The sequence below is a fragment of the Balaenoptera ricei genome, chromosome 6 (assembly GCF_028023285.1).
Source record: "Balaenoptera ricei isolate mBalRic1 chromosome 6, mBalRic1.hap2, whole genome shotgun sequence".
Taxonomy (NCBI): Eukaryota; Metazoa; Chordata; class Mammalia; order Artiodactyla; family Balaenopteridae; genus Balaenoptera; species Balaenoptera ricei.
In genome coordinates, this window is record NC_082644.1 from 78,174,972 (window position 1) to 78,198,662 (window position 23,691).

The 23,691-nt window shown below is 38.3% G+C and overlaps 1 protein-coding gene and 1 non-coding gene across 3 annotated transcripts in view; one reads left to right on the forward strand and one right to left on the reverse strand.

Moving 5' to 3' along the window:
* The window catches only part of OSTF1 (osteoclast stimulating factor 1), a 48,103-nt gene that overhangs the window by 12,245 nt on the left and 12,167 nt on the right, over positions 1–23,691 (forward strand). For both annotated transcript variants that reach the window (XM_059924932.1, XM_059924933.1), the window contains exons 2-7: positions 9,511–9,557; positions 15,426–15,476; positions 18,593–18,656; positions 20,333–20,386; positions 21,811–21,918; positions 22,815–22,864. In XM_059924932.1, coding sequence (XP_059780915.1) covers positions 9,511–9,557; positions 15,426–15,476; positions 18,593–18,656; positions 20,333–20,386; positions 21,811–21,918; positions 22,815–22,864 — 374 coding nt within the window. The remainder of the gene's footprint in view (positions 1–9,510; positions 9,558–15,425; positions 15,477–18,592; positions 18,657–20,332; positions 20,387–21,810; positions 21,919–22,814; positions 22,865–23,691) is intronic.
* TRNAV-UAC (transfer RNA valine (anticodon UAC)) lies at positions 14,562–14,633 on the reverse strand. Its single transcript has one exon. It is a non-coding gene; the product is annotated as a tRNA-Val (tRNA).

Consider the following 23,691-nt stretch of genomic DNA (forward strand, 5'->3'; position numbering starts at 1 on the left):
TTTTCCTGGTTATGTATGGGATTTGTATTCTTTGTAGACAATTAAGAAAATAGAGAAGAAAATAAACATGACTCATAGTTCTACCACCCAGAGATTACATTGTGATGTTGTTTCCTCCCAGTTTTTCTTCTGTGAATATCTTTATTTTACATAGCTGATTGTATGTATAAATTACCACCAGTGATATTATATTTACATAACATAAGCATATCCCCCCAAAGCTAATTTTTTTAAAGGTCATGATAAATCCTTTTTTTTATTATTGCTGTGGTAACCTGTAAAACAACGTATGTATATATTTACATGTTCATGCATTTCTTTTTTTTTTTCCTGTAATTCTATATTCATTGCTGTTATGGACTGAATGTTTATGTCCCCCCAAAATTCATGTATTGAAGTCCTAACCCCCAGTGTGATGGGGATGGGGCCTTGGGGAAGTAATTAACGTTAGATTGGGTCATGAGGGTGGGGCCCACATGATGGGATTAGTGTTTTTGTAAGATGAGGAAGAGAGATCTCTCTGTCTGTGCCTGTACAGAGGAAAGGCCATGTGAGCACACAGTGAGAAGGCAGCCATCTGCCAGCCGGGAAGAGTGCTCTCACCAGTACCCAAATTGACCAGCACCTTGATTCTGGACTTCCTGGCCTCTAGAACCGTGAGAAGTGAATGTTTGCTGCTTAAGCACCCAGTCTATAGTATTTTGTTGAGGAAGCCTGAGCTGACTGAGGACGATGACTATAGGTTTCAAAAATGACAACTTAAAACTCTCATTGAATTTTTTAATAGCCACTAAGGGATATAATATTAGATGTTATGCCTTGTTTGCTTAACAAAAGCATTTCAGTTTCTCTGCAGGGGCCTTGTAAATGATAAATTATCTAATATACAGGATACATAGGGTATATATATAATATAGGATATATATATCTAATATACAGGATATATATAATATATAAGGTTTTGATAAGGCCATCTAGCCAGTGAAGATAAAAACTCAAGGAATAAGGAATAAGGTAAAAATTTATAGTAATTAATAAAAGCTAACACTTATGGGCACATACAACACCTCAGGAAGTGCACTCAGTACTTTACATATATAAATTTGTTTAAACCCATTTAATCCCAGCGTGCCAGCATTAAAAGCTCAGATCTTTTTTTTTTTATTTTTGGCTGCTTTGGGTCTCCGCTGTTGCACCCGGGCTTTCTCTAGTTGTGGCGAGCGGGGGTTACTCTTCATTGCGGTGTGTGCGTTTCTCATTGCGGTGGCTTCTCTTGTTGTGGAGCACGGGCTCTAGGCGCGCGGGCTTCAGTAGTTGTGGCACGCAGGCTCAGTAGTTGTGTGGCTCGTGGGCTCTAGAGCGCAGGCTCAGTAGCTGTGGTGCACGGGCTTAGCTGCTCCTCGGCATGTGGGATCTGCCAGGACTAGGGCTTGAACCCATGTCGCCTGCACTGGCAGGCGGATTCTTAACCACTGTGCCACCAGGGAAGTCCCCAAAAGCTCAGATCTTTTGGAGCCACATCCAGAGTGTTTAGAGCATGAGCCCTGGAGCCAGACAGCATGGGTTTAAACCTCATCTCTCCCGCTTCCTAGCTGTGTAGACCTGGACTAGTTACCCCCTCTAACCTCAGTTTCCTCAGCTGTAAAATAGTCTTAATAAAGTATTTATGTCCCAGGATTGTTTTGAGGATTAAAAGAGTTGCTGCAAGTCAGCACTTTGCATGGTGTCTGGTCCGTGGTAAGTGTCCCATAAATGTGAGCTTAAATGGGTCATTCACTTTTAGATTAGAGGTTCCAGTGTTAGGGAATTTTCTATTTCAATCTTGGATTTATGGACTCATTTCCCATAGGACGAGGCCGAGCCCCAGACTGCTTTGCGGGGCCAGTGAGAGGCAGACCCACAGCTCCTCAGGTTGTGACATATGCTTCTTTGGTCTGACTTGTCCTTCACAGGAAAAGGGGGACCGTGGGATAGAGGGCAGCAGACTTTTTCTGTAAAGGTACAGATAGTAAATATTTTAGGCTTTGTGGGCCACAGATGGTCTCTGTTACAACCACTCAACCCTGCCATTGGAATGGGGAAGCAGCCGTAGAGGATACACAAATATTGGCTCCGTTCCAGAAAACTTTTATTTATGGACACTGCAGTTTGAATTTCAGATAATTTTCATATGTCATGAAATATTTTTTCTATCCTCCCTCCCTCCCTCCCTCTCAACCATTTAAAAATGTAAAGCCATTCTTTTTTTTTTTTTTAAATCTTTATTGGAGTATAATTGCTTCAAAATACTATGTTAGTTTCTGTTGTACAACAAAGTGAATCAGCCATATGCATACACATGTCCCCATTCTTAATTCTTAGCTCACAGGTTGTACAGAAACAGGCATTGCTGTCATGAGTCAGCCCTCAGACTCATCTTGCCCTTTTGCAGAAGGTGCTGTGGCCTTTTTTCTTTAAATTCCAAGGACTGAAATAAAGAGTTTTCTTCCATTCTTCCCCCCGGTCTCCTTGTCAGACTGACTCTGCAAGCAGGGTGTCTTGAGGTGAAGGGTTTTACGGGCCATTGCTCTTCTGTCTAATTTTTAACCAGTCAAGACATGGTTGGCAGTGAGCTTGTCTTTTGAAATTTTGAACCCTGCTCTTAGGGACTTCTATGTTATACCGCAGAGAAGAAATAAAAATAACCAGCAGATATGGCCCCTCAAGATGTGAAAGTAACCAAGTTTGCCGAAAGGCACTGCAAAGTATAAGCAAAGGAAAAAATGGATAAGAAAGGCACACTGTTAATAAACAGAACCCTCTTGTCAGAAAACACACTGGCTACTGTTTTTAATGAGTCTGCCATTCCTGCAGCTGCAATCAAGACACGTTTCAAATTCTTTAGTGTTTTTTTTTTTTCCCCTTTGGATTGCATAGGGTGGAAGCAGGGAAGAGGTGGTACTGGAGTAAGGAGAGATGAAAACATTACGTTCATAGTCTTTTTTGTTAGTTATAGCCTTTAAAGGTATATGCAAATAGAGTTCTTTGGATTTGATTTAATTCATCCAAGAATATAAGTATGAGGGAAGAAACTTATTCTTTACATTGGAAACTCTTGGACATTGCTCTACTCACATGATGATTTTCTTTGCAAGAAAAACATTTTATTTTTCAAGAGCACTGGGCTTTTGTGGACTGACATGAATAGAGATCGTCACCCTGAAGCCTGTTCTGAGCTGACCACCTCATTTATGGGCGTTGGAATCCACAAAGCCCAGGGCAGCCCCGTGTTGGCCTAACAGAGCCCAGCTGTTTCCTCTCACCCCAGCAATGGAAATGATGACCTTGACTCTTGGATACTACCACATAGACTCCTTCTGTTTTGTTTTTGAGCGGAAAACATCCTGTTTCATCGTGCTTGTTTAATGGAATAATTTAAATATGCCTCGTAGAAATAACGTTAATACTTTTACTTACCCTGAGACACATTTTTTTTCATACCCACAGGATATAAATTAAGATTAATACTCCCTGCATTCGCTTAGATAAATGTGAGAAATATATGTACATAGTAAATTCTTATTTTTCTATAATTTTTCCTTGTTCAAATAATTCTCTTCCTCATCTTTCTTTTTGATTGGTTATAATTATCTAAAATTGGTTATAATATCTGCTTTTGGGGATGATGGGAGAATATTATATTTTATATGCTAGCTGAATTTTGAGATTCATAAAGTAGAAGAGTATTACCCATTCTTTAGAGTCCTGTAACAAATTTCTAACTTGATCAGATAGTCTAGAGCAGTGGCTTTCAAACTTTCTTTGACCTTGACCTCCAATAAGAAATATATATGTTTTACTTAATGACCTGGTACATTCAAACACACACACACACACACACACACACACACACACACGAGCATAAGGGTACACAGAAGTTTACCTTCCCCTCATATTTCTTCCAAAGTCTGCCATTCAGCTTTGGATGACTGACCAAATGATGGAATGCCTACTTCAGTGTCACTTTTGGCACACCAAGACTTGTGCTTGATCAAGGATTGTAGATTGCATAGGTATCCCTTATGCCATGCCTGTGATGCAAACAAGGCATGCCATTTGGATTTACTGTTCTCTTAATATTCACTTTGAAAGACAGGTACATACTCTAAATGTAACTTAATTCAAATGTCCTCTTTGTACTTTATATATGAAAATTCTCTCAGTCAACTGAAAGTATAAATGTACATTTTTTTATTGGAGAATAAAATATTGTGATAATTAATGATGATTGTGAGGCTATGAATTTTATATGTCCAAATGTTATTATATAAATAGTAAAAATCATAGGTGTGGATTGACAATGTTGAGAGAATACAGTCCCTAATAATTTGGGGGAAACAATTGTCTCCTTTGTGGGATTGCTTTCAGTGAAATTGCATCACCAGCATTGAGCAAATCTTCAAGCCCAGGAGATGAAGAGGAGGTAAGTCTTGACCTCTGTCAGTTTCTATTAGGGAGGAAGGACAGCTTACTAACTTGGTGGCAAAATCCTCATCAGAAACAGCTATACTGGCAGAAGTAGCACCATAATATCTTGCTTTTACACAGACCTCATTTTAGAGAGAACATTTATTTAGTTTTGCAGAAGTTTTATCAGGCTGCAGTTGACAGTGCTGAGGAATTATGGTTCCTGCCCTTTTATATCAAACTTTAAATATGGGTCTACCAGGATTTTTAATAATAAAATTGTAATCATAATGAATTTTTGAATAAAATTTCAGATTTATTCTTCTTTCCCAGTAGTTCATTCTGTAAAGGCAACATTTAGCTTTGGCAAATGTTGATTTTAATATTTGGCCATTTGGCATTATGCCGAAATGTATATTTGGTAAATTTCTAAAATAAACATTCATTTCTGCATCCATCTGTCCAGTCCTCCTAGTGAAACAAAAATTTCACAAAGCCATAATTATTTCTGTTATTTACAGTGTACTCTGGTCTTTTCTGTTTTATTTAATATTTTTAAAAGCCACTAAATTAGTTTTACCATCTACTAATATGTCATGACCTACAGTTTAAAAATGTTGAGACTCACTGTACTCTGGGGATAGTGACATTGTCTGGGAGGGGTCATCTTTGTGTGCAATATAAGGATGGTTTTCTTCCTCAGAAATGCATTTAAGATCTCAAAGACATGTTAAGACATAAAAAATGAATTAATGCTACTGCCAAGTAATTTTCTATAGTGGTTGTACCAGTTTACACACCTACTGGTAATGTCTGAGAATTCCAGGTGTTCCATATCCTTCTTAACACTTAGTGTTGTCAGTGTTTTTAGGTTTAACTATCATAGTGGGTGTGTAGTAGTTATCATAGCCATTTTAAATGAAGTCCATCTAAAATGTCTCATGCCTCCCAGCATTTTTCAGCAGAATGTAAATGAAATAGTCCATCTGTTACAGATGACTAAGTTCTGATGTTTTGAATAGTCATTCTTCTTGCCATTTATGGTATGTCTATCCATTGTGGTGAGCAGTCCGCTTTTAATGCTGTCGTAGTGGCTCACTCTAGAAGCTTTTCCTCCACTCTTCCACCAACAGAGAATAAAGTAGATTAGAAATTGCATGTTTGAGTTTGTAAGTCCCAAGTCCTTCTACGTGCTACTTCAGGGCCTTGGTGGTGCAACAATACATATTCTTTTTGCAGACCTCAGAAACAGCAAATTCTCTTACTCGTTGCCTGTTCGAGACCCCATCCCAGATCCCCTTCCCTCTATCAGCCTCAACTGCTATGGACAAGGATTAGTTTATTGAAGTCAGGGGTGAGGGGAGGTGGGGAGGTGGTAGTACGGGAAGCAGTCAGCCTAACTCCAGAGGAAGATAGTGTTTGACTGATGACTAGTGGACTCAGCCTTTCACTACAGGGTCTAGGTGGGGTTGCAAAGAAAAGAGAAGGGTGTGCCTGGCAAGGAGAGGAGCCAGCTGCTGTTGGTGTGGTAGGAATTTGCTTATCTTGCTTATGTTAGGAGGCCAGCCCTACTGAAATCCTTAACACCATTCACATGCTAGTTCATGTTTATGAGAGTCGCATAAAGCATCAGGCAAAAGATTGGGCCTGTTTCCAGTCTTAATTCAGGGTGAATTCCAGGGTGACTTCAGGTAATTCATGCCATCTTCTCAGTTCCACTTTCTCCCTTCGTTGTATGTAACCAGACTTCTGTGAGAAAATGATCAAGACGGAGGGTATCTGAAGAAGGCATCTAATTTAGCCTCTCTGCATATACAAGAACACAACTATTTTACGTTGTGAATCTGCCTTCATTAAGTATGTTTGGAATTGATCAGCGCCTGCTCTTGGTGATTTATTAGGATGGTTTTTTTGTTTGTTTGTTTTTTGGATGTCTGCAAGGACAATACTATAGAAACACAGAGTACCCTGATTTTTTTCCCTTTAGTACTCTGTGTAAACCTGTGCTATAGAATATTGCACACAGTTGAATTAAATATGTTGTAAAAATATCAGTGTATTAAGTATTATTAATTACTATTCTCTTGAGAGGCTATATCCAGGGTTGGCAAACTAATCATGAAAGTCATCTGTTTTTCTTCTTTATGCTATTCTTTGATAACCTCTGCCTGCTTCTTTGTATTCTTTCATTTCTACTTGACTCAGCTTTGAGAATGGAATAAATTAAGGCCTAGAACTTTTATAATATATGAGTTAAAAGGGACCCACAAGGGGCTAATGTCCCAACATTAATTGATAAAAAGGATAGTGTATGTGAAAGTGTTTTCTACAGCATTACATAGAGAGAGTGTTCCCTCGTATAATGGCCTAGAGGGTTGCCTGATGTTCTCTGTTTAGTATAAATCAAGATGCAAATAAATCTCCAACTTCCTCTTAAGTTGTGAACATTTTAAGTAAGACAATCACAAAAGATACAGTTACAAAAATCAGCGGCTTAGTCACACTCCAAGTTTTCTTTTTCCAGGTTTTAAAATTTATACTGAATTTTATCTAAGCTCGTTAAGTTGACATTGGATCTTGTTTCCAAAATCATACATAGCCTGTCTCATCCCTGCCCTTCCCTCAAAGGAGCAAGAAAATTCTGTCATTATTGAGTTTGGTCATGAGTGGATGCTTCCTTGTGTAACTTCTCTTTGGAAAGTTTGAAGTAATCAAGATAGTTAATCTCTCCTCTCAGAGAGACAGGTCAGCAGAAAATATTTCTCCTGGCAGCTCCTCCTTCCATTTAATGTTTCCTTTCTTAGGCCTAAGGGTGTGGGGTAAAAAACAAACTCCAAACAAAAAAGAGTTTTCACTTTTGCTTTTAGAAATGGCACTAGAATTCAGATCGCAAAAATAATGTTTTCTTGCAGCCACACTAAGTAACAGGGGATTTGAGCGGCTCTTCTATATCAGGGCATTTAGAAGAAAGAATGATTCCCACCCCTCCATACCCCCAGTGAAAGTATCTTTATTGTTTTCATTGATAATAAAAGTAATACACGCTCAGTGTAATAAATTTAAACAATGCGTGTAAAGTAGAATGTGAAGATTCCCATAATTGGTGTTTTCACTCAAGATGTTTGTGTGCTGTCAACATAAATAGATGGTACTTGGCATACTGTTCTATAATGTGTGTTTTTTTTTTTTCCACTGAATATTTTGCAGGTTTTTTGCTACATCAGTGCCTGTGGGTCTGTCTGCAGCATTCTTTTTAAATGACTTTATCATATGGTTGAATCAGAGTTGATTTACATAGTCCCCTCTTAATGGACATCATGTCATTTCTCATTTTCTGATGTTCTAAATTTGTGTCGTTCAGTATGCTAGCCACCAGCCACTTGTGGCAATTTAACCTTATTCAAATTAAATAATGTGTAAAAATCAGTTCCTCAGTAGCCATATTTCAAGTGCTCAGTAGCTATATGTGAGTAGCACAGATGTAGAGCTTTTCCATCATTGCATAAAGTTGTATTGGACAGTGCTGTTCTAAACTACTGGTTTTCAGACTTTTTTTTGAGTACATGTTTCCATTCCTTTATTCATCCATTCTTCATTCATTCAATAAATAATTATTAAGTGCTTCCTATGTGTCAGGCACTGTGCTAGGTACTTGGATATATCATTCATAAAACAAAACACCTACCCTCATAATGCTTAACATTCTGTCAGCAAAAGGTTTTGACTACTCCCAGTAAATGTATTTATAAGTGGTATATGTATTCTATCATGCTGTTATATTTTATTTACTTATTTATTAAATATTTATTTATTTATTTATGGTTGCATCAGGTCTTAGTTGCGGCACGCAACTAAGATTTTTTTCATTGCGGCACTTGGGCTCTTCGTTGCGGTGCGTGGGCTTCTCTCTAGTTGTGGCACACGGGCCCCAGAGCTCGTGGGCTCAGTAGTTGTGGCATGCGGGCATAGTTGCCCGGCGACATGTGGGATCTTAGTTCCCCGACCAGAGATAGAACCTGCATCCCCTGCATTAGAAGGTGGATTCTTAACCACTGGACTACCAGGGAAGTCCCAATCATGCTGTTATATTTTAAAACATGTTAAAATAGGAATGAAAATGAATAAGATAAAAATGTACATAATTTCTGAAGTAGTCTTCCTGTGTCCCACCCTGGGGACCACTGTTCTGAATAATGCCCTTGGACTAGGTGGTCATCTCTAAAGGTTCTTCCAGTACTGAAACTGAACTGTTATCACATCTTAAGTAGGTAGTTCTTCTATTTTGATATGTGTAGGCTTTTTCCGACACTGTTTGAATTTGTTCTTATACTCATATATTTATTTAGCAAGCATTTATTAAGTTCGTACTATATGTCAGGTAGGTGCCAGGAGATTGAACCAGTCAGGGTTCCTGCCCTCAAATGAGACAGGCCAGCAAATCAGTTATTCTGATACCAGGTGTTATGGAAATGCAGCAAAGGGACATATAAAGAGAGAGGTGGTTTGGCAGAATGGACAGCTCTCATGAACATGACTCATTTTTGGATAGTTATTGAACTCTGTTGTGGGACTTAATGGAATCACAGATTTCTCCAACAGGTACAATTTTTCTCCCTGATATTTTCTTTTCTCTTGGAAAATATAAAATCCTAAGCCATTAATTTAAGAATATTCAACTATTGAATATTGATTCAATATTGATTGAATCAATTGATTTTATCAATTGATTGTCCCATTAAATATCTCTTTATGTTAAACTCTCACCTTTCTGTTTTTAAACTTAGATCTTAGGGTTGGAGAGGTTCTACATAGGACAGAAGCTAAGTGCAAATAATTAGGTAGCTCCTGTTGTTTGAGAGGGGGAAGGTATGTGTTTATTCATACGTTCATTTAACAAATATTTTAAAAATACCACCTATGCAGAAAAAAACACTTAATTCCAAAATAAATTTCTCACAGGGGCTTTTAGTTAAGGAATTCTGAAGAATAGAAAGGAAAATACTGTTTACAGCAAATTTAGAAATGAAAGAATTGATCATGTGTTTATTCTTTCCTTTCTTTCAGGGCAAGTTAAAGTGTTCAGAGCTCTTTATACGTTTGAACCCAGAACTGTAAGTATTCAGTTTTTCACTTTCAAATTGACATAAAAACCAAACGTGATTTCATTTAGATACTTCCTCTGTCCTAAATGGTCATCAGCTGCTTCAACCCTTCATTTGACTAAGGACAGAGTCCTCTGTGGTCCAGCCCCCTTTCTAGTCCTGCCATCTTCTGCTCCTTCCCTTTTGTGGACCATTCCAGTCTGGATTCAGTGCACAGTATAACTCATCTCTGAACTCTTTCTAGACTCATGGCTCTGCACCCCTCTAAGCTTTGATTACACACTTCCTCTTCCATAAAGACTTTCTGATCACCCCAGGGAGGAGTGGGATGTCTCTCCCGCCTCTGAACTTCTGCACTTGGCATTGCAGTCCTGCTCACCAGCACGGTGTCTAGGGTGCAGAACACAGGGCTTTAGAGCTTACAGTAGCTTTTAGGACCCGCTCTGCCTCTTTTAGCAGCTGTGTGACCTGGTAAATTCAGAAATTACCTAACCTCTGTGCCTCAGTGTACTCATCTGTAAAGTGAAAATAATAATAATCTCATAGGGTTTTAGTGAGAATTAAGTGAGATTGTGTAAAGCTGCTGTTACTATTAAGGAGTCATTGTTACTATTAGAAGGAGTGGTGGTTGCTATATTCATAGACTCTTAACACATACTTTTGATTGGTTGATGTATTGATTACTTTAATTCACCTTCAGTTCTATTCCAGGATGGAGTCTCTCTACTGTTATTTATTTATTTTTGGCTGCATTGGGTCTTCGTTGCTGCGCGAGGGCTTTCTCTAGTTGCGGCGAGCAGGGGCTACCCTTCGTTGCGGTGCGCGGGCTTCTCATCACGATGGCTTCTCTTGTTGGGGAGCACGGGCTCTAGGCGCGCGGGCTTCAGTAGTTGTGGCACATGGGCTCAGTAGTTGTGGCTCATGGGCTCTAGAGCGCAGGCTCAGTAGTTGTGGCACACGGGCTTAGTTGCTCCGTGGCATGTGGAATCTTCCTGGACCAGAGATCAAACCCATGTCCCCTGCATTGGCAGGCAGATTCTTAACCACTGCACCACCAGGGAGGTCCCTCTACTGCTTTTTAAAAGTCTTGGTTATTATTGAATGCACAGGAGAAAATAGACATTTAATTCATTAGGTTTTTTGAATATTCCACATTTAAAATGCTGTTTTTAATATCCATGGTCCCAAGGATCCTAGGCTGTAGAGCAGTGCCGCTAATTCATCCTGTGTGTGCTGGATGGTCAGTAATGGCTACCTCATGCCCTGCTGCTCCCACACTCTGCTCCTCTCCATCTCCCCTCAATCCAGAGGTGTTAAAGGGGAGGTGTCTGGCTGATCAGGTCCCAGGCGTCTTCCTGACTGCTTAAGTGCCCATGCTGTACCAGTTGCTCAGTATTTTGAATATCATCCTAGAACTAGGTTCATCTTAACATTCTTTTCTGAATGAGAATTTCTTTTGGACAAGCTCAGTTTGGTCTTTCTCCCCTGAGCCCAGTGGCCATCTTCTCTAGTGGGATGGGTGTACCCCAGTATATCCTAAACTCACCTAAAAGTCATTGAGACAAAGAAGTTGGAAGGGCTGAGCTGGACTCTGTGAGACCATCGCTGACATGTACAGCACCCCAGAAATACCTGGGTCCAGTTTTTAGCTACTATACTACTCTCAGGAGATAGGGACAGCAATACCCAACTCGTCTTGGTGATCCACTGGGAAGCTTGTCACTCCTGGTTCTTCCTGTCAGTGCATTTCTGTCCTCTGTCGTGCATGAAGGCAAGGTAGTCCTGACACCACCCAGCCCTGTTTGGTTCTTATTTCTTACCCAACCCCCAATCCAATAAAGTGTCATAGAGAGGCCTGGTAAGACTGGATAGACCAGTGTAAAGTTGCACTGATGGAGAGAGAACAGCATTTCCTGTGTGCTGGAGGTATATTGATTTCTGCAAGGAAACCAGCAGGATCCTCCTCTATCATGTAACATTTGCTGGACTCCTCTAGGTTTATAGCACTGTATGTAGGGGAAGGAGCCCTAGGATGGGATTCCAAAAGCTGAAGTAGGAGCCCAGCCCTACCACTCACTAACTGTGTGATCTGTGGCAAGTTCTTCAACCTCTCTGAGCCTGGTGGTGAGATGGAGATTATACCCATGACCCAGCCCTGCCTTAATGGGCTGTTGTAAGGCTCAAATGATGTTAAGTATGCTTTGCAAGTATAAGGCACTGCTGTTGATTTTGTTGTATTGCATTATGTTCGGTGGGGAAGAGAGAAACAACAGATATTTTCCACAGCCATTGCCTTTTATCCTGGTCATGACACCATGGCAGCCAGTAATGGCTATGCATGACCCTTCTGTATGAGAGAAAGCAGAGGTGGTGATGAAGGGCAGGGACTCCAGAATCTGAATGTCATGGTTCAAGTTTAGGGTCTACCATGTACCTGCTGTATGGCCTTGGACAAGTTTCTCATCTATAATGTGATGATAAGAATAGCACCCACCTCACAGTGTTGCTGTGAGATTGTAAGTGTCCAGACCAGTGCCTGGCACATGATAATACTATAAAGTGCTAAATGAAAACATCTGTGGAGAATTTGATTTTTTTTTTTCTTTTTATTAATTCTCAGGGCTCCAGGTTGACAAATGTGGAAAATTTCAAAAGGACGTCACAGTCTTTCCAAAATTTTTCATAAAATATATATTTGCATAAACCAACCAAAATTAATGCCTTGAGAATTATATGTTACCAAGAATATATGGAACAGGATATACATTACCAAGTGCGTACTCATCCCTATAACATCCCAGTGGCCAACAATTTACTTGTTCTGATACCTTGTGGTTCTTCAAGGAGAGAGGAGAAGAAGAATGTGGTTAAAAACCAAAGAACAGACTAGAAATAGACAAGTGCTTACTTGATTGTGTCACTCTTTTCCCATCATAGTCCATGAATACGATGCCAGGAATTTAAAAGTCGATCCTCACTGAACATTTACATTGTGTCCTGCAAGTGGTTTCTTAATGGAAAGTGTGAATATTGGAGGTACAAATCTATCTAAGTTTTAAAATCATGAAATTACCTTGTTGTTTATACTGCCACCAGCAGTGTGAAGAATTTGGTAAAGGACTTAGGAAAAACCACCCCTAGCTTCTTTGGAAGAAGATATTTTAGCGGGGGTAGCATTGTGTGTCTGGGAGCTATTGATTAAAAAGAAAATAAACCTCCCACTCTCTTTTCTCAGGATGAAAAATTAGCGAGACCTTTTTTTACCTGACTGAAATCGACTGCCTCTTGTTGCTGCCTTAGTTGAAAAACAAGTCTGATCTAATAGGTAGCTGAGGCAGGCACCGCTGTTGAACAGCAGCCGTTAATTTAAAATCCGAAACAGCACAAGAAGTTTTGAAATGACTGTACTTGGTGACATATTCCAAATCATGCATTTTACCAAACCACAAAAGAAAAGAATTATTTACAAATACCATATGATTTTAAAAATTGAGGTAAAATTCACATAACGCAGCATTAACCATTTTTTGTATTTAAAGTGAACAATGAAGCGGCATTTAGTACAATCACAATGTTGTGCAGCTATTACCTCTGTCTAGTTCCAAAATATTTTCACTGTCCCCAAAGAAAACTCTGTACCCATTAAACACTGACTTCCCATTCTTCCAGGCTTTATTCCTTTTTATGAGGAAGACTAATTACAGAGACTTGTGTGTGTTCTTTGTTTTTTAAGTTATGTGTTTGGTACTTTCTCAAAATGTGCCTTTTGTTTCAAGGGTGAATCATCTTATTAAGTGTGGAAATTCAGGCAAACTTGACTTTTGTGATTTTAGAGATGACTCCTTCACTTCAACGTAAGCACCGATTGAGGAGGATTCATTGTTAGACGTAAATGGGCAAGGTTAGCTTCTCTTCAAGACATTGAACTCTTTCAAAACTCCAAGAAACTCAGTCACTCCAAAAAAATGCTAAGATTTCACATATCTTCTGTTTTCTTTACTTTCTTACATCCTGCTTCATTCTCCTCACCCACTCCTTACTGTCATCTAAAGGAGAGATAGTCAGATGCTGTTCAAATTGCCAGCTAAGGCCAACCTTTCTGTTGTAAGGATGGCTACTCCATCCCACCAGCTGGGATGCCATGGTGGTAGTGAGTCACCCTTCCGGCCTCTGAGAAGTGAGCCAGTTAACAGCAGGGAAGTGCTAAAGTCAACAATTTGTTTCCCTAATCACTTTCTATATCCATCACATATTGGTAGTAGTAATGATCATAGATCATCAGGACATTTTAGAGAAAAATTGAGAAAAGTCTCAGAAGGCTTTACTTTTTTTCTTCCAAATGCCTATTTCCAATAATATTAAAATGTATGTCATTGATCTACATAGGCTCAACTAATTTTGCATAGATATGCTATGTGTAAATCTAGTCTCTGCAGACCAAAGTGTAAATTAAGAAATGCTTCAGAAAGTGCTTTTTAGAGGAACTCACATTTTTTAGTTTCATTCATCATCATTTGCTAATTTTTATATTTGAATGCATATTGCATCTAAATATTTATGAATTGTGGTTGCTTAAAGCGTGATATAGCTGATATAGTCTTCATTTATATTCACGGGGAAATAGTTATAAAAATAATAGAGATCATCTTTGAAACTAAGTAAATGACTGTTGCAGAGTCACATTTACTGCCCTAGTCTGCAGCTGAGAGAGGAGGAGATAAATAAAAGGAAAATGAAAGAATGAAATAATTTGTTTCACTAGCATAATTTTTATTAGTGTGGAGCAGTAACTGGAATCAAATATCAAAGCCTTTAAAAAAATTTTTTTTTCCAACCAGCATTATGAAACTAATATGTGCTCATGATCTTATCCTATGTAAAATTTTGTGCCCTACATTCTTCACTCAGCATGACAATGTAAACATTTCCCAATATCTGAAACTTGCTCATCAGTAGACATAAATATACATATATATATATTTTGGCCACACTGCACGGCTTGCAGGATCTTAGTTCCCTGACCAGGGATTGAACCTGGGCCACAGCACTGTAAGTGCTGAGTCCTAACCAGTGGACCACCAGGGAACTCCCTAGACATTTTATTTACTCATACAGTCATGCGGATAAGTGTTATCTACTGATAGGAAAAAGATGTTTAATTAAAGTGCCTGGCTTTACTCAGGGAGTTTGTAGGACATTTGGCTGGTATAAGAGCTCGTATTGCCTGTGTAATTAATTAACCCCTTAGAGCTTGCTTATGGTCTAGAATGAGTTACTGCTTCATATCTTTCAGCTCTTTAGCCTTATTAATGGTTGAATTATGTATTAACTGTTCTCATATATAAGATATTCATCTTCTCTGAACATGAAGAGTTAAGATAATGGTTTTCTCAAAATAAGTAGAGAGTGATGTTGATATGAAAGTGTTTAAGGATTGAAGGCTAATCGTTTAGGAGAGAGCCAAGCTTCTAGCTATTTTTCATGGTTTTAGTTCTAGACATTTATCCTTTTATGAAAAAAATATATATCACCTTTTGAAATTTTTACAGTGAAAAAGTTTTATTAATATTCTATTTTGGTATAAAAATGCCTTGCTTTCATTGTGGAAGAAAATAAGGTGTGTGTGTGGGGGGGGAATTCTTATTTCTTATATTAATTCTTTGAAGTTTATCATGGGAAAATTCACATTTCTATGCATGTGTTAGCTTGTCAGTAATGTTTCGTTATATGGTTTATGTGCAGATTTAAGTATATAAAAACTGCGCTGTCTATAAGGATTTTAGAATCTGGAATTTGTATAATTATCATCATCATTGTATTCTAATTCATGAAAAAATTACATGGAGTAAAACTTAATTTTTTTTTTTTTTTTTTTAGCCAGATGAATTGTACTTTGAAGAAGGTGATATTATCTACATTACTGACATGGTAAGCCCAGCCAATATTTTGTCATACCACACATGAACTAAAGATGTATACGACTATTTTGTATAGCTGTAATATTGTACATTATTTACATGTATATCTGTATAGAAATACATATACCCAAGTTTACTCACTGAGCATAATTTGTAATAACGTAAGATTGGAAGTAGCCCTTAGTCCATCAGTAGGAAAATAGTTGAATAAACTTTGCTATATCTACAAACAGAGTATTATGCAGCTATAAAAAGGAGTGAGGAATATCTCTATATGATATTATGGAGTAATTTAAGTGAAAAAAAGCAAGGTGGAAAAAATGTGGATAGTGTGCCTTTACTTATGTAAGTAAGAAAGGGTGAGAGGATATACATACACTTATTTTCCTCAATTTAAAATGAAAAGTCAAAGGAGGAGTCAAAAATTTTATAAAGTAGTTTCTTCTCTGAAAGGAAGGGAAAAAGGGTAGAGGAAACATAGATGGAATATAGACTTTTAAAAAATTACACCTTGTTTTGGAGATCTGTCTTTGGAATCATGTAAACTTTTGCATAGTTATAAAATTAAATTAAATGATAAAAAGCAATCCCTAAAAATTAAAAGCAGAATGAATCAAATGAACTTAGTTGTACCCCAGGTATTTGGCATGACACACAGAGAGGAACTATTCCAAGTGACTTTAAAACTCAGCATTTCGACTGAATATCTCTAGTAGAATAATATGAAGAACAAAAAGAACTTCTACCCCCAAATTATAAACAGTTTTTAATCATGATGTTGGAGAAGTGTTGGTATTATTATTCTGAGATTGCTGCATGTGTGTTGCAGTTTAGAGCAAATGAGTCATTAAGTCAATGATGTAGAAAACTGGCAGTTTCAGCCTGCAAGAAAGGATGTACGGGTAGATGTAAGATCAATGAAGTTAAGTAGCTCTGCATTTGAATTGGAAGTATGTTGTATTTTATCTAAAATAAAATAAACAAAAAGATTTTTTGCTCTGACCTTTGAAAAGGACAAAAAAGAGAGAAAAAGACCAACCTAATAATAATATGTTATTTCCCATTAAAAGGAACAAAGTTCCTTTGAGAAATGTCTGGTACCAGGTTGGGGGCAGGAAAGGTACAAGATAATCCCAGGACATCTCGTTATTAGAAAGCAAGAAAGCTCCCAAAGACTACTAGGGTCACACTGGAAAGACACAGAACTAAATTGAAGAGGCTGCCACTGGTCAAAGATAGGACAATTTGAGCAGTTAGGGCAACAATCCCAAGGATTGAAACAAATCTGCTCTGTTTAAATTCATGAGCTCCTAATGATACTTAAAAACAAAAACAAACATCATTGGTCAACCTGAGAGAATGCTAGGGAACCAACTTTTTATTCTGATGACTGTTAAGGAAAAGAATCAGTATTTATTCTGACAACTCTAAAGGAAAAGAATCAGTATTTATTCTGCCTTTCTCCATGAACTTTATCTCTGGGTAGCCTGAGAGTTGATGAGGGAAAGTTCATCTTTAAATTTTTTTTTTTTTTTTTTTTTTTTATTGATTGATTGATTGATTGATTGCTGTGTTGGGTCTTCGTTTCTGTGTGAGGGCTTTCTCCAGTTGTGGCAAGTGGGGGCCACTCTTCATCGCAGTGTGCGGGCCTCTCACTATCGCGGCCTCTCTTGTTGCGGAGCACAGGCTCCAGACACACAGGCTCAGTAATTGTGGCTCACGGGCCCAGCTGCTCCGCGGCATGTGGGATCTTCCCAGACCAGGGCTCGAACCCGTGTCCCCTGCATTGGCAGGCGGATTCTTAACCACTGCACCACCAGGGAAGCCCCGGAAAGTTCGTCTTTAAAGTAATGTTCTAGTTATTTAAATGAAGAAGGAATGATAGAATTAGAATGTCACCATTTGCAACCCTTATGAAATAATGGATCCAAATAATGCTCATCAGTGGTTACTAATGTTACAAAAAGAGAGACATTGTGTGTCTCCTGATGGAAGAATCAATGCTACACATGAAATAGTCTTGCTAAAAAATTGAATCTGAGTCTAATTAAGCCTCTAGAACTAATAACCGATTTATAGGCAATACAGGGAACAGAGGAACACATTTTTTTATAACAAGGGATGCAACAAGGAAAATCCAGACTCTTCCAAACTCTTCGGAACAAACTAGTTTCTTTGAAAAGTCTATTGTGAAGGAGTGAAAAAAAAAATGAAGGGGGAAACTATAGACTAAAAGAGACTTAAGAGGCAAATCAATCAATCATACTGTATGGACTTTATTATAAGACATACTGGAAATTTTGAGTATTGTAGATATTTGATGGTATTAAGGAATTATTGTTGAAAAAATTTTAAGCTAGCAAACAAAATAACACATGATAATGGTGTTATTATTATGGAAAAGTCCTTATCTTTCAGAGATTCATATTAAAATATTTACAGATAAAAGAATATGATGTCTAGAATTTATTTCAGGATAATCTGAAGGGGAGGGAGGTTGTAGGTGAGGATATGCATGAAACAGTATTGGCCATGAGTAAATAGTTCATGCAGTTAGGAAATGGATATGTGTAGGTTCCTTATATGGTTCCTTCTACTTTGGTATAGGTTTGAATTTTTCTATGATAAAAAGTTACCAGAAAAGCAAAGGTGAAATAAAGAGATCTTTAGAAAACCAAATATATGCATATCTTGAGACTAAGAGAAATTAGACTGTGGACCAAAAAATCCTACAGATAGTCTAAACTAAACATAATTTTTTCCCTTCTCTTCCATATTATCTCTGTTTGATTTGTTTGAATGTGGAATCTCTATGATGAAGTGTCTTTGATTTGTTGCAGGCAGATGTGTGTATATTTGTAATTTAATGATAAGGGGAATGGACATCCATAACTAAGGAGTGAGGAAGCTTGATCAATGTGACCAGGGCTGATGGACATTTGGTAAAGCAGTAACTCTGCATTTGAATTGGAAGTATGTTGTATTTTATCTTAAATAAAACAAAAAATGTCAACTGCTCTACCCTTTGAAAAGGCCAAAATGAGGCCAATATGAGCCACATGGTTTTAAAAATGACTGAATGTAAACTGGATTCGGTGCCACTTAATTTAACTCTTCTTTCACCAGAGTGATACCAATTGGTGGAAAGGCACCTCCAAAGGCAGGACAGGACTAATCCCGAGCAACTATGGTAAGTATGGCTGCGGTGGCTTTACTTGGGCTATACTTTGTGTATTTTCAGTTATCTGGTTCCTGAGGCCTTTCTGTTTCCGGCTGTGGCTGAGAAATCAATGGAGTCATTGCCAGCCTAGGGCATTTTCTACTCTGAGCCTCCTCTTAATAGAGTGGCCATGGATGCTGGATGTACTTGAACTTGACTCCTTGGCTTAAGAAAATGCATTGTAACATTCTTGAAAGAACCTAAGGTTTCCAGGGAAATGCTTATGGTTTTACTTTATTCAACGCTTAGAACATTTTTCTTTTTCTTTTCTTTTCTTTCTTTTTTGTTTTTTTTAGACTAGCCCTTTCTTTTGTGATGAAGTAACCTTGCCTTGTTATGTTAATTAATGTTTGGGGCAGTGATGTTCATTAAATGAATATTAGGGCAGTCTGAGGAGCTTGAACAGTGAGACGTAGGCCCTGCCTTGAAGCCACTTCTAGTTGGAAGGGGGACAAAGCAGACTTTTGTAGAAATCAGCAGAGTAAAGTAAAAAGCGCACAGGATTGATAAACAAGGGTCCTGGGTTTTAATCCTTCTTCCACTTCTAACAACAAGGGACCTTAGTTAGGGCACTTAACTGCTGCCCCTGGGACCGTTTCTCCATCTGTATAACGAGAGGGTTTGATTTAAATCACTTCCAAGGTTCCTTTGGACTTTAGCATTAGATACATCCTTAGACCAATGGGGCTGACATCAGGCACCAGTTCCGAACACTGGAAGGGGACTTAGAAATTTCAAGGAAGGCAATTCAAAGCTCCTAGGGGAGGGGAGGGGAGGAGGTGGAGGAGAGGAGAGGAAGGGGTGGGAGGGAAATGAGTGAGACCTGGGGCTCAACACATGGGCCCCACTTAGCTGGTCTAAGGGCCATATCATTCTGGATTTTAAAAGACTTTAAGCATTTCTACACTCCTCTAACCTTTGAAATCCCAAATAAACAACTTCTCCAGCTGGTCATAGACTGAGGGTACAACATGTTTCTCAGTTGTTAGATCCCTGGTAGCCAAGGGGGTATCTAGTTACAGCCCTTTATGGTGGGAGGGGTGGGTCTGAAGTCTCATTTGAACAACAGTCTTCATGTGGTCACTCCTACTGATTCTAGGACAGCAGGGAATACACCTTCCTTAGGGGCAGGTAGGTATGCTGATTGGCCGTTGTGAATATAGAAAGCAAAATATTTCTCCTTTACCTCACTCTTCATATCCACACACACAAGGGAAACAATTATTTTCAGCCATCTTCAAAGCAGGGTGTTTTTATAGAATGTAAAAACGAACCTCAAATGCTTTCTTTTGCAGTTTCCTGACTAAATTTGTTGGTGAAATATTTGAGCAAACTGGTAGGCAGACCTTGGATCTGTTTGTTTCTATTTATACTTCTAGTTAATTGCTATGTTTGTTTCTGTTTATACTCCCAGTTAATTGCTGTGTTATTGTCTTAGCTTGGTTTCTTTTGACACATAATTCAGCTTCTTTCAAAGCACAAAACATCACTTTTGATTTTCTGCCATGTTTTAAAACTCTCATTAAGTAAGGGAAGCTGTATGGTGGAAGGTCCTGGCACTTCTGAAGCTGGGACACCGAATTGGCTTCAGGGAATCCTTTGGGTGGCCCTCTCAACATTGATTTGCACCTTTTTTTTCGATCTAGTGGCTGAGCAGGCCGAATCCATTGACAATCCATTGCATGAAGCTGCAAAAAGAGGTAGGTCTGATTCTTTTTGATTGAGATAAACGGTACAGTAAAACACAGACATATTAATTATGTAGTTTGATGACTTTTAACAAATGCATATACCTGTGTAACCAACACCCAGATCAAGATCCAGAACATTCCTATCATCCCAGAAAGTTCCCTTCCCAGTTAAATCCTTGCCTCCCCCAGAGGCAATCTCTGTTCTGGCCTTCTTTCACTCTACAGAAATGTGTGATTTTAATTTTCAAAATGTCAGTCAACAAATAACTTTTGAGTCTTACCTGCCCTGTGCTTAGTTGCAAGTGAAAAGTCATGCTCTGTGATTCGCAGAGCTCAAAGTCTGGCAGGGGAGAGATGTGTGTAGCAGATCATTACAAGATGGTGTGATAAGTATAGCGGTTGAAGTGTGTTTCAGTTAAATAGGCTATAGAGGCCAGAATGAGTAACAGGAGGGCAGAGGGTGGGGGCTTCTCAGGGGTCCAGCATCTGGGAGAGTGTTGGTATATTGCAGGTATGAATGGTGAGGATGGAGTTGGGGAGGAAGGGAGCACCAGGGATGGGGCTTGTACTTGGGGCTTTGTCCCGTAGATCAGTGGTTCTCCACAGAGGGTAATTCCTCTCTGCAAACCCTGGGACATTTGGCAGTATCTGGAGGCATTTTGACTGTCATAACTGGGGGGATGCTGGCACCTTTTGCGTAGAGGCTGGGGATGTTGCTAAACATCGTGCAGTGCACAGTACAGCCCCCATAACAAAGAATCCTCCAGCGCCAGATGTCAGTAGGGCCGCTGTTGAGAAACCCTGCCATAGATCATGGGGAATTTTTTGTAAGGCCACAGTAAGCTCTCTTTCATTTAATTGTAGATATTTCTGAAATCTGAATGTACAAAAGGAAATTATTCGTTTAGGATTGTGCATAAGTAGAACTACTAAATTGACATTTAAAAAATTATTTGTAAACTAGATATTTAGGGCATTAGCCAGAGGATTTTAAATGAATAGTTTAACATATAAGAGCAGCAGCTTTGAGTAGGTTACTTAGTTTTTCTTTTCTTGTAGGAACTGAAAATGTGTGTAAAATATGAATATGAGTAGTGTCTGCTTGTTCTTAGGTTTGACATTTTTTCCCAAAGTTCCAGGATTTCACAAAGGAAAAAAAAGTTTTTTTTACAGAGTAAAAATACCTTAAATGGACCCATTTAGGCAACTCTTCCCATTAACCTACCATTAAAAATTGATGTTAATGCTTTCCATTAATAAACTAGAAGTCAAAATGTACCATAGAGAATGCGTTATGGGGCAGGTTTTAATTTCAGACTTGCTGATTAATCCTTTGCAAATGCGAATTTATGCAGGATGAAATTGATTTAAAAGCAAAACAAAAAAGCTAAAAACCTTTTTCATGTGTTTTTATAAATGTAAAATGTTTTCAGGCAACTTGAGTTGGTTGAGAGAGTGTTTGGACAACCGAGTAGGTGTTAATGGCTTGGACAAAGCTGGAAGCACCGCCCTGTACTGGGCTTGTCACGGGGGTCACAAAGGTATTACATTTTGTTTGTTACCATAAATGTCTGTGCTACTGAAAATGTGCTTCATCTAGGGGAGCCAGAGTTACAGAAATGAAAAAAGAAATTGGTTATTCTTTTTAAATTTTTCAGAACATCAGCCAAAAGCCCAGTCCCTGGAAGCTCTGTAAAACAGTAGGTAGAATGTGATTGGTCAGCCTCACTACACGGACCTTTTCACTTGAAAGAGTGGAAGCTTCCTTTCTTCTCTCAGACTTGCAAAGGTTACAGGAAAACAACAGTAATATAAAAACAAACCCCACTGTCTAATCTCACAGAAGAAAGGACCAGAATTGATTCCTCTGACTTAGTTTTTCCCAGGAAGCTTTTATGATTTACATTCTAAGTTTAAGATTTAGGAAAGAGACAGCATTTGCTTGAGTTAGTGATTCAGTTGATAACTTCCTCTGTTATAATCAATAATAATGACAAATGGAATTTCTAGATGTATTTCAGCCTGGCCGAGAATCTACCACACCCACTCTCTTTCTCCCTCTCTCTACAACGCACAGAAAATGATCCCAGCAGTAATGAGAAACAAAGAATCCAACAAATTAAATAGCATGGCCAAAGGAAAATTTAAACACAAATTAGTGGTATGAATATTAAGTGCCCCAGCAAATGTAAAAATATTCCTATCATAGATGTCATGTGAAAATACAAAAGCCAAAATATTTGAAAAAAATTTTCCCTAAGTAATTCTACCTTTTATAGTCTTAGGTCTTCTATTTACATAAATGTTGAAAACTTTGTTATAACTATTTTCTTGATGATTCTTCTAAAAAGAATCCTCTTTTTTAAAATTATTGTGCCGAGTCTTGTCAGACTTTCAGTCTCATTCTTTAAAAAGATCTTTTCTATTTGAATTTCAGATATAGTGGAAATGCTATTTACTCAACCAAACATTGAACTGAACCAACAGGTGAGATTGCTTATGCAGAAGTCATTTAACCCACCTACCTTGCTCTCCTGGTACAGCTTATGTGTGTGTAAAATCCTATCTTGATGTCTTGGAACTCATCTTTTCCCATTTATTATCTTTCATAAAACTTTTAATCAAAATACAACAAGCACATAGTTAAAAAATTATTAAAGTCCAAATTGCATAAAGCCCCAAATTCCTGCCGTACTCCACCTCGTATATCACTTTCAGCTTTTAGTGCTTTCCTCTTACCTTCATGTTACTAAGGAATATGCTTGTGGAGCTGTCTCCTAATTCATCATCTTCATAAAGTATTTTGGCATCCTATCTGGTAGGTGAAGGTTTACGCTTGTCAATTGCCCAGCTGTCATCTTCCAGCACCCAGTGCCCAATCTTTCCTCCTTCGGTCCTCCTAATGTGTCATACATAGCATAGTTTTTGGTTATATTACTATATAATGCTTATGGTATTATGGCTATTTAAATATCGTTCACTGCTTGTGTAACTTTTTTGTTTCTGTATTTATTGACTTTTATTTAGTGCTTTTTTTTTTTTTTTTTGTATTTCACAAAGACTCCTACACTGTTTTATACTCTCTTGATATACTTTTCTAAATTGTATAAGATAATTGCCTGCTTTTTTTTCTTCCTGGAATCATACTGACGCCTCCCATCTTCATTCTCTAATCGGAGCAACTTGGTCTCTACTACCCTTTGCTGTCTTCCTGGGAAACGCTTCACCTCTTTCCTGTGTTGTGTCCTCACTTTTCTGGATCCTCTGTCTTCCATTTGTTGAAGAATACCTTCAAGTAAATTCCTGAGAAAGGG